At 49.8% G+C, this 15,000-nt stretch overlaps 1 protein-coding gene across 1 annotated transcript in view; it reads left to right on the top strand.

The window, feature by feature from the left end:
- LOC140376999 (uncharacterized) overlaps positions 1 to 15,000 on the top strand; it is a 90,481-nt gene that overhangs the window by 29,490 nt on the left and 45,991 nt on the right. The window contains exons 6-21 of the mRNA XM_072462246.1: positions 152 to 274; positions 8,143 to 8,262; positions 8,355 to 8,480; positions 8,555 to 8,602; positions 8,682 to 8,723; positions 8,791 to 8,853; positions 8,916 to 8,990; positions 9,242 to 9,325; positions 9,499 to 9,555; positions 10,949 to 11,002; positions 11,067 to 11,120; positions 11,190 to 11,243; positions 13,292 to 13,345; positions 13,458 to 13,511; positions 13,585 to 13,629; positions 13,892 to 13,945. Of these exons, the coding sequence (XP_072318347.1) occupies positions 152 to 274; positions 8,143 to 8,262; positions 8,355 to 8,480; positions 8,555 to 8,602; positions 8,682 to 8,723; positions 8,791 to 8,853; positions 8,916 to 8,990; positions 9,242 to 9,325; positions 9,499 to 9,555; positions 10,949 to 11,002; positions 11,067 to 11,120; positions 11,190 to 11,243; positions 13,292 to 13,345; positions 13,458 to 13,511; positions 13,585 to 13,629; positions 13,892 to 13,945 (1,107 nt within the window). The remainder of the gene's footprint in view (positions 1 to 151; positions 275 to 8,142; positions 8,263 to 8,354; positions 8,481 to 8,554; positions 8,603 to 8,681; positions 8,724 to 8,790; positions 8,854 to 8,915; positions 8,991 to 9,241; positions 9,326 to 9,498; positions 9,556 to 10,948; positions 11,003 to 11,066; positions 11,121 to 11,189; positions 11,244 to 13,291; positions 13,346 to 13,457; positions 13,512 to 13,584; positions 13,630 to 13,891; positions 13,946 to 15,000) is intronic.

Below are 15,000 nucleotides of genomic sequence, written 5' to 3'. Positions count from 1 at the left end.
GAACGCAGCGCAGCGGATGAAGGAACGGAGACAGATTTATGTCGTCTGTGTCGTTCAGGGCGACCGGAGTGATCTATAAATACACCAGTCGTAAAGCGATGGTACAGACGTGACCTTAGATGTTCCTCAGATGTTTGTGTTTGTGCCACAGGGAGAGATTCAACAGCTGCTGATGGTGGACGACCCCCGAGCGGCCGAGACCTACTGCCAGGACTACATCCCCGACTGCGACCGAGCTCTGCCCTACAACTCCATCCTGGTGGAGCCGGAGGAGGTGAGGCCCGGCGGGGAGGCCCGGCAGGGGAGGCCCGACGGGGGGAGGGTGGACGAAGAGGCCCGGCTGCGGAGGCCCGGCAGGGAGGCCAGGCAGGGGAGGCCCGGGCGGGGGGAGGGTGGACGGGGAGACTCACACAGACCAGGAAGTGTCTGTGACGTACACAAACATGAATGGGCTTCAACACCGTGTCCAGGAGGAACCGATCCAGCGCCGTTTCTGCTCTGTTTTCTTGGCTTCGGCTAAACGTCTCCTCGCAGCGTAGATGTTTTGTTGCGCAGCGTTTCTGGCAGCGCTTCTTACCGCGCGGAGACGTTGTTCGGTTTCCACTCCCGGAGCTATCGACGTCATCTGGCTCACGGTTCAAAGGGGCTGACGCTCTGCTTTGTGGTTTTGAGAGCGTGTTGTCTTGTGTCCGTTGCCGCAGCAGAAACAACGCTCGGCTGACACCAACGGCGACATGTGTTTGTGCGTCGAGCTGAGTCACTCTCGGGCCGCTGTTTGTAATCTCGAGGTCGTTAAATTGCAGCGTCGAGAGCGTTCAGCTTGGACCAGAGCCCTCACGCGCAGCGATTATGCAGATCGTAGAATGTTCTTGTCTTTATGTCTTTTTGTACTTTCGACGGACGTGTTCTGAAGTGTATGGGATTCTTGGTTCGCAAGGATCGTATTTTGCTCACTGGGTAAATGCTCCTGGGCGAGTTTGAAAAGTCGAAACCAAATTTTACAATCACAACAAATCAGAAAACAAACAAAAAAAGTCACGGTCAGATCTTTCGCCAAACTCGCTGAGCTCGAGCGCTTCGTGCGTTTGTGCTTTTCGCTCAGCTGGATCGACCAACAGTTTGATTTCTCGGCGGTTGCGAGACTCGATCGGACTGAAAGATTTGTCTTCCTTTTATGTGGCGGTTTGATGATCGAAGTTTGTGTTTTTGTTGGCCCCGCCCACACCTTCATACGGGGGGCTCAAGTGTCTTTTTCTCATAGACGCAAAGATAACGTGCACAGTTTGGAGCTCCTGGAGTTTTCCTCATTTAGTCCTTTTTGTGAAACATCCGATGAAATGAAACTATGAAGCTCCTGAGCCCGTTCAACATAAACAGAAAGCTGTAACTCAAGCTACAGAAGAAGCTTTGCAGAGAAGTCAAACAAATGAGGAAAGATCGTTCCCGTTTGCTCGAGCTTCAGCCACAAACTTGGAATTGCGAAGAATCTTTTTGTGATTTGCTGAATAAAGTTGAATTCAGATAGAATATTTGTTATGTTTGCTTGATTACACGCACAGAAATGTAAATTTGACATATTTGGCCGTAACAGTGAAACGTCAGGACTCCATTCTGCTTTACTCCTCATTATCTCCCAAACAATCGTGCATCGCTCGTAAATCAGACACAAGAGTCTCCGCTTCACAAAGAGCCCAGGCGTTTGCTCCAGAGGCTTCAGAAACAGCTTCCGTTTGAAGTGGAGATCATTTGAGTCTCGATCTTTGGCTGTTACAACGGTGTTTTCACTCGTTGGGTTTAAACATGTTCAGGAGCGTTTCTGCCGCTCCTTCATCTGAGCTCCGGAACCAGCAGCTCAGGTTTGGACCTTGTCCCACTGCAGCACCTGCATCACTCACACTGTCCTTTTGAAGATGACAAACTGATTAAAACAACTTAATCCTTTGTAAATGTATTCAAATCAAAAACACAAAATCCCTGCTACATAATTATTCACACGTCGCTGAAGCTCCTTTTGCTCTGGTCTCAGCCTCAGTCTTCTTCAGTGTCATGAAGATCACACTCATGTTTATGGACAGTTTATTCATTCTTCTGCAGAACCTCTAAACCCGATGAGTTTGAATGGTGAGCATCAGTTTCAGATCCCTCCAGAGGTGTTCAATAGGGTTCAAGTGTGGCCTCTGGGCCACTCAAGGACATTCACAGAGTTGTCCTGTGGCCACTCCTTTGTCTTGTGGCCACTCCTTTGTTCTCCCGGCTGTGTGCTGAGGGTGGTTGTCTTGGCTGTGTGCTGAGGGTGGTTGTCTTGGCTGTGTGCTGAGGGTGGTTGTCTTGGCTAAGTGCTGAAGGTCGTTGTCTTGGCTGTGTGCTGAGGGTGGTTGTCTTGGCTGTGTGCTGAGGGTCGTGGTCTTGGCTGTGTGCTGAGGGTCATTGTCTTGGCTGTGTGCTGAGGGTCGTTGTCTTGGCTGTGTGCTGAGGGTGGTTGTCTTGGCTGTGTGCTGAGGGTCATTGTCTTGGCTGTGTGCTGAGGGTGGTTGTCTTGGCTGTGTGCTGAGGGTCGTGGTCTTGGCTGTGTGCTGAGGTTCATTGTCTTGGCTGTGTGCTGAGGGTGGTTGTCTTGGCTGTGTGCTGAAGGTTGTTGTCTTGGCTGCGTGCTGAGGGTCGTTGTCTTGGCTGTGTGCTGAGGGTCGTTGTCTTGGCTGTGTGCTGAGGGTGGTTGTCTTGGCTGTGTGCTGAGGGTCATTGTCTTGGCTGTGTGCTGAGGGTCGTGGTCTTGGCTGTGTGCTGAGGGTCGTTGTCTTGGCTGTGTGCTGAGGGTCGTGGTCTTGGCTGTGTGCTGAGGCTCGTTGTCTTGGCTGTGTGCTGAGGGTGGTTGTCTTGGCTGTGTGCTGAGGGTCATTGTCTTGGCTGTGTGCTGAGGCTCGTTGTCTTGGCTGTGTGCTGAGGCTCGTTGTCTTGGCTGTGTGCTGAGGGTCGTTGTCTTGGCTGTGTGCTGAGGGTCGTTGTTTTGGCTGTGTGCTGAAGGTCATTGTCTTGGCTGTGTGCTGAGGCTCGTTGTCTTGGCTGTGTGCTGAGGGTCATTGTCTTGGTTGTGTGCTGAGGGTCGTTGTCTTGGCTGTGTGCTGAGGGTCGTTGTCTTGGCTGTGTGCTGAGGGTCGTTGTCTTGGCTGTGTGCTGAGGGTGGTTGTCTTGGCTGTGTGCTGAGGCTCGTTGTCTTGGCTGTGTGCTGAGGGTCGTTGTCTTGGCTGTGTGCTGAGGGTCGTGGTCTTGGCTGTGTGCTGAGGCTCGTTGTCTTGGCTGTGTGCTGAGGGTGGTTGTCTTGGCTGTGTGCTGAGGGTCATTGTCTTGGCTGTGTGCTGAGGGTGGTTGTCTTGGCTGTGTGCTGAGGCTCGTTGTCTTGGCTGTGTTCTGAGGGTCGTTGTCTTGGCTGTGTGCTGAGGGTCGTTGTTTTGGCTGTGTGCTGAGGGTCATTGTCTTGGCTGTGTGCTGAGGCTCGTTGTCTTGGCTGTGTGCTGAGGGTTGTTGTCTTGGCTGTGTGCTGAGGGTCATTGTCTTGGCTGTGTGCTGAGGGTCGTTGTCTTGGCTGTGTGCTGAGGGTTGTTGTCTTGGCTGTGTGCTGAGGGTCATTGTCTTGGCTGTGTGCTGAGGGTCGTTGTCTTGGCTGTGTGCTGAGGGTTGTTGTCTTGGCTGTGTGCTGAGGGTCATTGTCTTGGCTGTGTGCTGAGGGTCGTTGTCTTGGCTGTGTGCTGAGGGTCATTATCTTGGCTGTGTGCTGAGGGTTGTTGTCTTGGCTGTGTGCTGAGGCTCGTTGTCTTGGCTGTGTGCTGAGGGTTGTTGTCTTGGCTGTGTGCTGAGGGTCATTGTCTTGGCTGTGTGCTGAGGGTCATTGTCTTGGCTGTGTGCTGAGGGTCATTGTCTTGGCTGTGTGCTGAGGCTCGTTGTCTTGGCTGTGTGCTGAGGGTTGTTGTCTTGGCTGTGTGCTGAGGGTCATTGTCTTGGCTGTGTGCTGAGGCTCGTTGTCTTGGCTGTGTGCTGAGGGTTGTTGTCTTGGCTGTGTGCTGAGGGTCGTTGTCTTGGCTGTGTGCTGAGGGTCATTGTCTTGGCTGTGTGCTGAGGCTCGTTGTTGTCTTGGCTGTGTGCTGAGGGTCGTTGTCTTGGCTGTGTGCTGAGGGTCGTTGTCTTGGCTGTGTGCTGAGGGTTGTTGTCTTGGCTGTGTGCTGAGGGTCGTTGTCTTGGCTGTGTGCTGAGGGTCATTGTCTTGGCTGTGTGCTGAGGGTCATTGTCTTGGCTGTGTGCTGAGGGTCATTGTCTTGGCTGTGTGCTGAGGGTCGTTGTCTTGGCTGTGTGCTGAGGGTCATTGTCTTGGCTGTGTGCTGAGGGTCATTGTCTTGGCTGTGTGCTGAGGGTCATTGTCCTGGCTGTGTGCTGAGGGTTGTTGTCCTGGCTCTGTGCTGAGGGTCATTGTCCTGGCTGTGTGCTGAGGGTCATTGTCTTGGCTGTGTGCTGAGGGTCATTGTCTTGGCTGTGTGCTGAGGGTCATTGTCTTGGCTGTGTGCTGAGGGTCATTGTCTTGGCTGTGTGCTGAGGGTCATTGTCCTGGCTGTGTGCTGAGGGTTGTTGTCCTGGCTGTGTGCTGAGGGTCATTGTCCTGGCTGTGTGCTGAGGGTCATTGTCTTGGCTGTGTGCTGAGGGTCATTGTCCTGGCTGTGTGCTGAGGGTTGTTGTCCTGGCTGTGTGCTGAGGGTCATTGTCCTGGCTGTGTGCTGAGGGTCATTGTCCTGGCTGTGTGCTGAGGGTCATTGTCCTGGCTGTGTGCTGAGGGTTGTTGTCCTGGCTGTGTGCTGAGGGTCATTGTCCTGGCTGTGTGCTGAGGGTCATTGTCTTGGCTGTGTGCTGAGGGTCATTGTCTTGGCTGTGTGCTGAGGGTCATTGTCTTGGCTGTGTGCTGAGGGTCATTGTCTTGGCTGTGTGCTGAGGGTCATTGTCCTGGCTGTGTGCTGAGGGTTGTTGTCCTGGCTGTGTGCTGAGGGTCATTGTCCTGGCTGTGTGCTGAGGGTTGTTGTCCTGGCTGTGTGCTGAGGGTCATTGTCCTGGCTGTGTGCTGAGGGTCATTGTCCTGGCTGTGTGCTGAGGTTCATTGTCTTGGCTGTGTGCTGAGGGTCATTGTCCTGGCTGTGTGCTGAGGGTCATTGTCCTGGCTGTGTGCTGAGGGTTGTTGTCCTGGCTGTGTGCTGAGGGTCATTGTCCTGGCTGTGTGCTGAGGGTCATTGTCCTGGCTGTGTGCTGAGGGTCGTTGTCCTGGCTGTGTGCTGAGGGTCATTGTCCTGGCTGTGTGCTGAGGGTCATTGTCCTGGCTGTGTGCTGAGGGTCATTGTCCTGGCTGTGTGCTGAGGGTCATTGTCCTGGCTGTGTGCTGAGGGTCGTTGTCCTGGCTGTGTGCTGAGGGTCATTGTCCTGGCTGTGTGCTGAGGGTCATTGTCCTGGCTGTGTGCTGAGGGTCATTGTCCTGGCTGTGTGCTGAGGGTCATTGTCCTGGCTGTGTGCTGAGGGTCATTGTCCTGGCTGTGTGCTGAGGGTCATTGTCCTGGCTGTGTGCTGAGGGTCATTGTCCTGGCTGTGTGCTGAGGGTCATTGTCCTGGCTGTGTGCTGAGGGTCATTGTCCTGGCTGTGTGCTGAGGGTCATTGTCCTGGCTGTGTGCTGAGGGTGGTTGTCTTGTTGAACAGTCTGAGGTCCAGAGCTTCTGGAGCAGGTTTTCCTCTAGGACGTCAGTTGGTGCTGCAGAGATGGTTGTTCTTCTGGAAGGTTCTCCTCTCTCCACATGGACCTGCTGGACATCTGTGAGGTTCAGAGTGACCAGCAGGTTCTTGGTCACTTCCCTGTCCAAGGCCCTTCTCTGATTGCTCTGGTGAACTCCAGTCAAGCTGAGGAAACATCTCAAGGAAAAACCATGAACTGAGCTCAAAGAATTCAACAAACGTCTTTCACGTTGTCATTATGGGGTTTCGTTTGTAGAATTTTCAGGCAAATAATTAATTTAATACATTTTGGAATACGGCTGTGACATGACAACATGTGGAAAAAGTGAATACTTTCTGGATGCAGTGTATTTGAGGTTTATTAGTATGTAATTTAATGTATTGAGATTATTAGTAGTATTAATTAGGCCTATGGTCCATTTTCTGTGTTTTCCAATGAGCCAATTCTTGTGATTTCCTGTTCAGATAAACTGCATTTTGCCGTAACTCCTGTGGTGAGTCCACTTGAAACATTTCCACCAGCAGCTCGTACACGCGGCAGGAACAAATACATTCACAAAATTACACCATTTTCTCTGCAATGTTGATAAATGAGTTCCAATGTATTTTACAAAGAACACAATGTAAAACTGAAGTGCTCGTGTTGTAGTGTAATACCAAGGTTCAGGAAAAAGCACAAGTCTCCTTTAAGTTTTAGAGCGCCCCCTACAGGTCGCACCACTCATTGAACTAAAACGTAGTTAAGATAAATATATTTTAAATGTCGCTAAAAAATTATACACATTTTATCCAAGAATAGCAAATTTTTTAGGTTTATAATTTCCCTTCCTGTGATTGATGACATTACCCTGGGAAATTACCCAGCAAACACTGGGCCATAACTCATCTAATCCATCCATCCATCCATTTTCTGCCGCTTTATCCGGGGCCTGGTCGCGGGGGCAGCAGTCTGAGCAGGGACTCCCAGACTTCCTTCTCCCCAGACACTTCCTCTAACTCCTCCGGGGGGATCCCGAGGCGTTCCCAGGCCAGCCGAGAGACATAGTCTCTCCAGCGTGTCCTGGGTCTTCCCTGGGGCCTCTTCTCGGTGGGACATGCCTGAAACACCTCCCGAGGGAGGCGCCCAGGAGGCATCCGGAACAGATGCCCGAGCCACCTCAGCTGGCTCCACTCGACGTGGAGGAGCAGCGGCTCTACTCCGAGCTCCCCCCGTGTGGCCAAGCTCCTCACCTTGTCTCTAAGGGAGCGCCCAGCCACACGGCGGAGGAAACTCATTTCGACCGCTTGTATCCGCGATCTTGTTCTTTCGGTCACTACCCAAAGCTCATGACCATAGGTGAGGGTAGGAACGTAGACCGACCGGTAAATAGAGAGCTTTGCCTTTCGGCTCAGCTCCCTCTTTACCACAACGGTCCGATGCAGCGACTGCATCACTGCAGCCGCTGCACCGATCCGCCTGTCGATCTCACGCTCCATCCTTCCCTCACTCGTGAACAAGACCCCGAGATACTTGAACTCCTCCACTTGGGGCAAGGACACCCCACCCACCTGGAGGGGGCAAGCCACCTTTGTCCGGTCGAGAACCATGGCCTCGGATTTGGAGGTGCTGATTCTCATCCCAGCCGCTTCACACTCGGCTGCAAACCGTCCCAGTGCATGTTGCAGGTCCGGGTTTGATGGAGCCATCAGGACAACATCGTCTGCAAACAGCAGAGATGAGATCCTGTGGTCCCCAAACCGGACACCCTCCGACCCCTGACCACACCCTCCGACCCTTGACTGCGCCTAGAAATTCTGTCCATAACAATTATGAACAGAACCGGTGACAATGTCACCATTATTTTATTTGACAAATTAAAATATATGAGAGCGATTTTATTTTGTTGAATTAATGTTTAGAGTCAAAAAGTATTTTTGTGTAAATTCTACATAAACTTTGTCTGGAATGAGTGTCCCTGGTGTGATGTCACTTCCTGTCCTTGGTGTGATGTCACTTCCTGTTATTTTCTACAGATTTTTCAAAGTTTTCTCCACAAATTCCTGCTCGATCAGTGTAAAACTATAATCTATATGTACAACAGGTATAAACACACCAAAAAATGTTTTGGCTCCGGGCCCCCTGCAGTGGCTCTAGGCCCCCTGCTTTGGATCCGGGCCCCCTGCTGTGGCTCCAGGCCCCTTTCTGTGGCTCTGGGCCCCCTGCTTTGGCTCCGGGCCCCCTGCAGTGGCTCTAGGCCCCCTGCAGTGGTTCCGGGCCCCCTGCTGTGGCTCCGGGCCCCCTGCTGTGGCTCCGGGCCCCCTGCTGTGGCTCTGGGCCCCCTGCAGTGGCTCCGGGGGCCCCCTCTGTGGCTGTGGCGTGACGTGGTTCCTGTGCTGTGTGTCCTCAGCTGGAGCGAGTGCCAAAGAGACGTGTGGCCGAGGAGTTTGAGGAGTTTGACTACAGTGACCTCTACGATGACCTCTCTGTTTCCACGGTGACAGTGGGGCCCAACATCACTGAGTATGAGGTCTGTGCAGCGTCAGCCTCACGGTTTATGCCACGCTGTATAACAGTGCATTCTAAATAAACTCTTTTCTTATTTGTACTGGTTTGGAGCAGATTGTCGAGTATGAAGACTACGACAACTCCACAGATCTGCACGAGTACGAGTACGAGTACGAGGACGAGCACGAGGACCGGCACGGGCCTGCGGAGCGGGAACAGGCCTACATCCTGGGCCTGGAGGTGCACTTAAACCCACTTTCACACAGTCACACTGAGCTCAGGGCGCTAAGAGCTGTTTGCAATTTTCTTCTTAGAATATTCCAGAAAAAGGGGAGAAGGGAGAGCCAGCTGTGTTTGGACCGGTGAGGAACACATGGCTCTGAGCACACACGGGGCCCTCTAGAACATTAGACACAGTTTAACTTGAGCTCATCTCCACAGGGGACACAGATCGTGGGATCTGCTGGGCCCGCGGGCCCCCAGGTTAGTACACACACTGTGGGTTTCATGTTCAGTGGCTCTTTGACTCAGAGTGTGTGTTTGATGACAGGGAGAATCTGGTCCGAGCGGAGTGACTGGGCCTGTGGGACCTCGAGGAGACCCTGGTGAACTGGTGAGGAGCGCATTCTTCTTTTATGGTGTGTGTGAGCCCCTCTCACATTTGTGTCCCCTCAGGGCCCTCCTGGTCGGCCTGGTATGAGCGGAGCTGATGGGATCCCGGGTCCTCCAGGAAACATCATGCTCATACCCGTGAGTCACACTTTTATATACGATATTTATATAATATACGGTCACGTTTACATTTGTTTTATGAACACATTTTCATTTCAGGTGTTTACACCAGTAAATAAAGGAAGTTAAAGTGAATATATCTCTTGACATTTAGCTGTGCCAAACATTGTTTTAAAAACAGTTAAACAGCTAATCCAACGTATAAATGAATAGTTGTAATACTAGATCTTGACCCATAGAGGGAGCTGTTTCTAACTGTGTGTGTGCAGTTCCAGTCCGGTGGGGACCCAAAGACGGGGACCGTGGTGTCGGCTCAAGAGGCGCAAGCTCAGGCCATTCTACAGCAGACCAAGGCACTTCCATACTATATACTATATACTGTCTATATATATGTTATATATATATGCTATATATATTTATATATATATATATATATATATATATATATATATATATAATATACACACAAATATATACATACACACCACCGTATTCATGCCACACTAATGTCACCCTCTCGTCACAGCTTGCCATGAAGGGGCCTCCAGGACCACTTGGGCTGAGGGGACGCCCGGGGCCTCTGGTACCACACTCGTCTGTAACACTGTTCATGTTTACTGTGGCCTCACTAACTGTGTGTGTGTGTGTGTCTGTGTGTGTGTGTGTGTGTGTCTGTGTGTGTGTGTGTGTTGTGTGTGTGTGTGTGTGTGTGTCTGTGTGTGTGTGTGTGTGTGTCTGTGTGTGTGTGTGTTGTGTGTGTGTGTGTGTGTGTGTCTGTGTGTGTGTGTGTGTGTCTGTGTGTGTGTGTGTGTGTGTCTGTGTGTGTGTGTGTTGTGTGTGTGTGTGTGTCTGTGTGTCTGTGTGTGTGTTGTGTGTGTGTGTGTGTGTGTCTGTGTGTTGTGTGTGTTGTGTGTGTGTGTGTGTGTGTGTGTGTGCACGTGTGTGTGTCTGTGTGTGTGTGTGTGTGTGTCTGTGTGTGTGTGTGTGTGTGTCTGTGTGTATGTGTGTGTGTGTGTGTTGTGTGTTGTGTGTGTGTGTGTGTGTGTTTCTGTGTGTGTGTGTGTGTGTGTGTGTGTGTCTGTGTGTGTGTGTGTGTGTGTGTCTGTCTGTGTGTGTGTGTGTGTTGTGTGTGTGTGTGTGTCTGTGTGTGTGTGTCTCTGTGTGTGTGTGTGTGTGTGTTTGTGTGTTGTGTGTGTGTGTGTGTGTGTGTGTGCACGTGTGTGTGTCTGTGTGTGTGTGTCTGTGTGTTTTTGTGTGTGTGTGTGTGTGTGTGTGTGTGCACGTGTGTGTGTGTTGTGTGTGTGTGTTTGTGTGTTTTGTGTGTGTGTGTGTGTGTGTATGTGTGTGTGTCTGTGTGTGTGTGTTTCTGTGTGTTGTGTGTGTGTGTGTGTGTGCACATGTGTGTATGTGTGTGTGTATGTGTGTGTGTGTGTGTGTATGTGTGTGTGTCTGTGTGTGTGTGTTTCTGTGTGTTGTGTGTGTGTGTGTGTGCACATGTGTGTATGTGTGTGTGTGTGTGTGTGTGTGCACATGTGTGTATGTGTGTGTGTGTGTGTTTCTGTGTGTGTGTGTGTGCACGTGTGTGTATGTGTGTGTGTATGTGTGTGTGTGTGTGTGTGTGTGTGTGCGCGTGTGTGTATGTGTGTGTGTGTGTGTGTGTGTGCACGTGTGTGTGTGTGTGTGTGCGCGCGTGTGTTGTGTGTGTGTGTGTGTTCGTGTGTTGTGTGTGTGTGTGCACGTGTGTGTGTGTGTGTGTGTGTGTGTATGTGTGTGTGTCTGTGTGTGTGTGTGTGTATGTGTGTGTGTCTGTGTGTGTGTGTTTCTGTGTGTTGTGTGTGTGTGTGTGTGTGTGCACATGTGTGTATGTGTGTGTGTATGTGTGTGTGTGTGTGTGTATGTGTGTGTGTCTGTGTGTGTGTGTTTCTGTGTGTTGTGTGTGTGTGTGTGTGTGTCTGTGTGTGTGTGTGTGTGTTCAGGGGGGCCCGGGCTCTATGGGGCTGAAGGGGACCAGTGGAGACATGGGTCCAGCTGTAAGTATGTCACGTCCCAAATGTTCATTCAGACCCAGGATCCTCTGACCATGTTCTGCTTCAGGGGCCTCCTGGACTTACAGGGCCCCCAGGTCAGAACGGACGGCCAGGAAAAAGGGTACGAGCTCCTGTTCTGTCCGCTAAACCTGTGTGAGCGCATTGTGACATGTGATGTGTGTGTCCTAAGGGCCGGGCGGGGTCAGACGGGGGCCGAGGGGCCATCGGAGAGTCTGGAACCAAGGTGACTGCAGCACACCACACATCTACACACACACAGTATAATACTACTACACACATGTAATACAATACTACACACACAGTATAATACTACACACATACAGTATAATACTACACACATGTAATATAATACTACACACACAGTATAATACTACACACATACAGTATAATACTACACACATGTAATATAATACTACACACACAGTATAATACTACACACACAGTATAATACTACACACACACAGTATAATACTACACACACATGTAATATAATACTACACACACAGTATAATACTACTACACACATGTAATATAATACTACACACACACAGTATAATACTAAACACACAGTATAATACTACACACATACAGTATAATACTACACACACAGTATAATACTACACACACAGTAAAATACTACACACATATATGTACTACACACATGCAATATAATACTACACACACAGTATTATACTAGACACACACACACACACACACACACACAGTATAATACTACACACATACAGTATAATACTACACACGCACAATATAATACTACACACACAGTATAATACTACACACACAGTATAATACTACACACATATAGTATAATACTAAACACACACAATATAATACTACGCACACACAGTATAATACTACACACATACAGTATAATACTACACACACACAGTATAATACTACACACACACACAGTATAATACTACACACATACAATATAATACTACACACATACAGTATAATACAGCATAATACTACACACTATTCCTCTGCACATGCTCAGTTAGAGCTTCTCTTCTCCTCTGCACATGCTCAGTTAGGGCTTCTCTTCTCCTCTGCACATGCTCAGTTAGAGCTTCTCTTCTCCTCTGCACATGCTCAGTTAGAGCTTCTCTCCTCCTCTGCACATGCTCAGTTAGAGCTTCTCTCCTCCTCTGCACATGCTCAGTTAGAGCTTCTCTTCTCCTCTGCACATGCTCAGTTAGGGCTTCTCTTCTCCTCTGCACATGCTCAGTTAGAGCTTCACTTCTCCTCTGCACATGCTCAGTTAGAGCTTCTCTTCTCTGCACATGCTCAGTTAGAGCTTCACTTCTCCTCTGCACATGCTCAGTTAGAGCTTCTCTTCTCTGCACATGCTCAGTTAGAGCTTCTCTTCTCCTCTGCACATGCTCAGTTAGAGCTTCTCTTCTCCTCTGCACATGCTCAGTTAGAGCTTCTCTTCTCCTCTGCACATGCTCAGTTAGGGCTTCTCTTCTCCTCTGCACATGCTCAGTTAGAGCTTCACTTCTCCTCTGCACATGCTCAGTTAGAGCTTCTCTTCTCTGCACATGCTCAGTTAGAGCTTCACTTCTCCTCTGCACATGCTCAGTTAGAGCTTCTCTTCTCTGCACATGCTCAGTTAGAGCTTCTCTTCTCCTCTGCACATGCTCAGTTAGAGCTTCTCTTCTCCTCTGCACATGCTCAGTTAGAGCTTCTCTTCTCCTCTGCACATGCTCAGTTAGAGCTTCTCTTCTCTGCACATGCTCAGTTAGAGCTTCTCTTCTCCTCTGCACATGCTCAGTTAGAGCTTCTCTTCTCCTCTGCACATGCTCAGTTAGAGCTTCACTTCTCCTCTGCACATGCTCAGTTAGAGCTTCTCTTCTCCTCTGCACATGCTCAGTTAGAGCTTCTCTCCTCCTCTGCACATGCTCAGTTAGAGCTTCTCTTCTCCTCTGCACATGCTCAGTTAGGGCTTCTCTTCTCCTCTGCACATGCTCAGTTAGAGCTTCACTTCTCCTCTGCACATGCTCAGTTAGAGCTTCTCTTCTCTGCACATGCTCAGTTAGAGCTTCACTTCTCCTCTGCACATGCTCAGTTAGAGCTTCTCTTCTCCTCTGCACATGCTCAGTTAGAGCTTCTCTTCTCCTCTGCACATGCTCAGTTAGGGCTTCTCTTCTCCTCTGCACATGCTCAGTTAGAGCTTCACATCATTGCTCGCCTTGACCGCACGACACTGACAGTATAATAAGTTTGACTTTCTGTTGTTGTTGTCAGGGCGACAGAGGCTTCGATGGACTGCCTGGTTTACCTGGAAACAAAGGACACAAGGTGAGTGACAGCAGCAGATCTGCTCATGGTGCAGTACATGTTAAAGTACATGTAAATATACATGTAAATGTACATGAACATGTAAATGTACTTGTAAAGTGTTTGTTTTCAGGGCGACAGGGGCAAGCCCGGGCCTCTGGGGCCTCCTGGACTCATGGGGGAGAAGGTCAGAGGTCGTTCTTATCTGGAGCCTTCATAGTGCTCATGTTAGGTCTAAACTTGGTATTGACTTTGTGCAGGGGTCAGAGGGACCTCCAGGTCCAAGAGGAGCTCCAGGTGATGCTGTGAGTTACTGTTTATGACCACTATATACTCTACATTTAAAATAGAACACACATAGAGCACACATTTACTACAGAAAGATCTAGAGCATTAGAGTGCATTTCCCCAGAACGTGTTTAAAATGATTATTTAAGAAAGAATTCTAAATGAGTATCTCTGACATGACACATGCAGAGGTTGCTCTTTACACGTACCCATAAGTGAAACAGACTCTTCAGTAATGCTCTAAACCTTACATGTGACACACTCTACGATCTTCCTCAGGGTTCCAGAGGTCTGAATGGACCCAGGGGCCGTCCCGGGCCCCCAGGACAGCCTGTGAGTATCACCTGTTTACTCAAAAGGTTCTTTGACTGTGCTGTTGTGAGGTCTCAGGCTCTAACGATATACTACAATATACTTTGGAGCAGGATGGTTTGAAAGTGTCTTCAAAGAGTCTTAAATTAACTTAGAGAGACATCTCGGGCCCCGAGAGGCTGTAGAGGAAGGACGTGTAGAGGAAGGACGTGTAGAAGAAGGACTTGTAGAGGAAGGACGTGTAGAAGAAGGACTTGTAGAAGAAGGACGTGTAGAAGAAGGACGTGTAGAGGAAGGACGTGTAGAGGAAGGACGTGTAGTAGAAGGACGTGTAGAAGAAGGACGTGTAGAGGAAGGACGTGAAGAAGAAGGACGTGTAGTAGAAGGACGTGTAGAAGAAGGACGTGTAGAGGAAGGACGTGTAGAGGAAGGACTTGTAGAAGAAGGACGTGTAGAAGAAGGACGTGTAGAGGAAGGACGTGTAGAGGAAGGACGTGAAGAAGAAGGACGTGTAGTAGAAGGACGTGTAGAAGAAGGACGTGTAGAGGAAGGACGTGTAGAGGAAGGACGTGTAGAGGAAGGACGTGTAGAGGAAGGACGTGTAGAAGTAGGATGTGTAGAGGAAGGACGTGTAGAAGAAGGATGTGTAGTAGAAGGACGTGTAGAAGAAGGACGTGTAGAAGTAGGACGTGTAGAGGAAGGACGTGTAGAGGAAGGACGTGTAGAAGAAGGACGTGTAGAGGAAGGACGTGTAGAGGAAGGACGTGTAGAGGAAGGACGTGTAGAAGAAGGACGTGTAGAGGAAGGACGTGTAGAGGAAGGACGTGTAGAGGAAGGACGTGTAGAGGAAGGACGTGTAGAGGAAGTACTTGTAGTAGAAGGACGTGTAGAAGAAGGACGTGTAGAAGAAGGATGTGTAGTAGAAGGACGTGTAGAAGAAGGACGTGTAGAAGTAGGACGTGTAGAGGAAGGACGTGTAGAGGAAGGACGTGAAGAAGAAGGACGTGTAGTAGAAGGACGTGTAGAAGAAGGACGTGTAGAGGAAGGACGTGTAGAGGAAGGATGTGTAGAGGAAG

This window comes from Eucyclogobius newberryi, unplaced genomic scaffold, assembly GCF_026437365.1.
Source record: "Eucyclogobius newberryi isolate DKJ021-1_F unplaced genomic scaffold, fEucNew1.0.hap1 SCAF_4, whole genome shotgun sequence".
NCBI classification, from domain to species: Eukaryota; Metazoa; Chordata; class Actinopteri; order Gobiiformes; family Gobiidae; genus Eucyclogobius; species Eucyclogobius newberryi.
The sequence above is the reverse complement of the archived record's forward strand: the minus strand, read 5'-3'. Positions and strand labels throughout refer to the sequence as shown.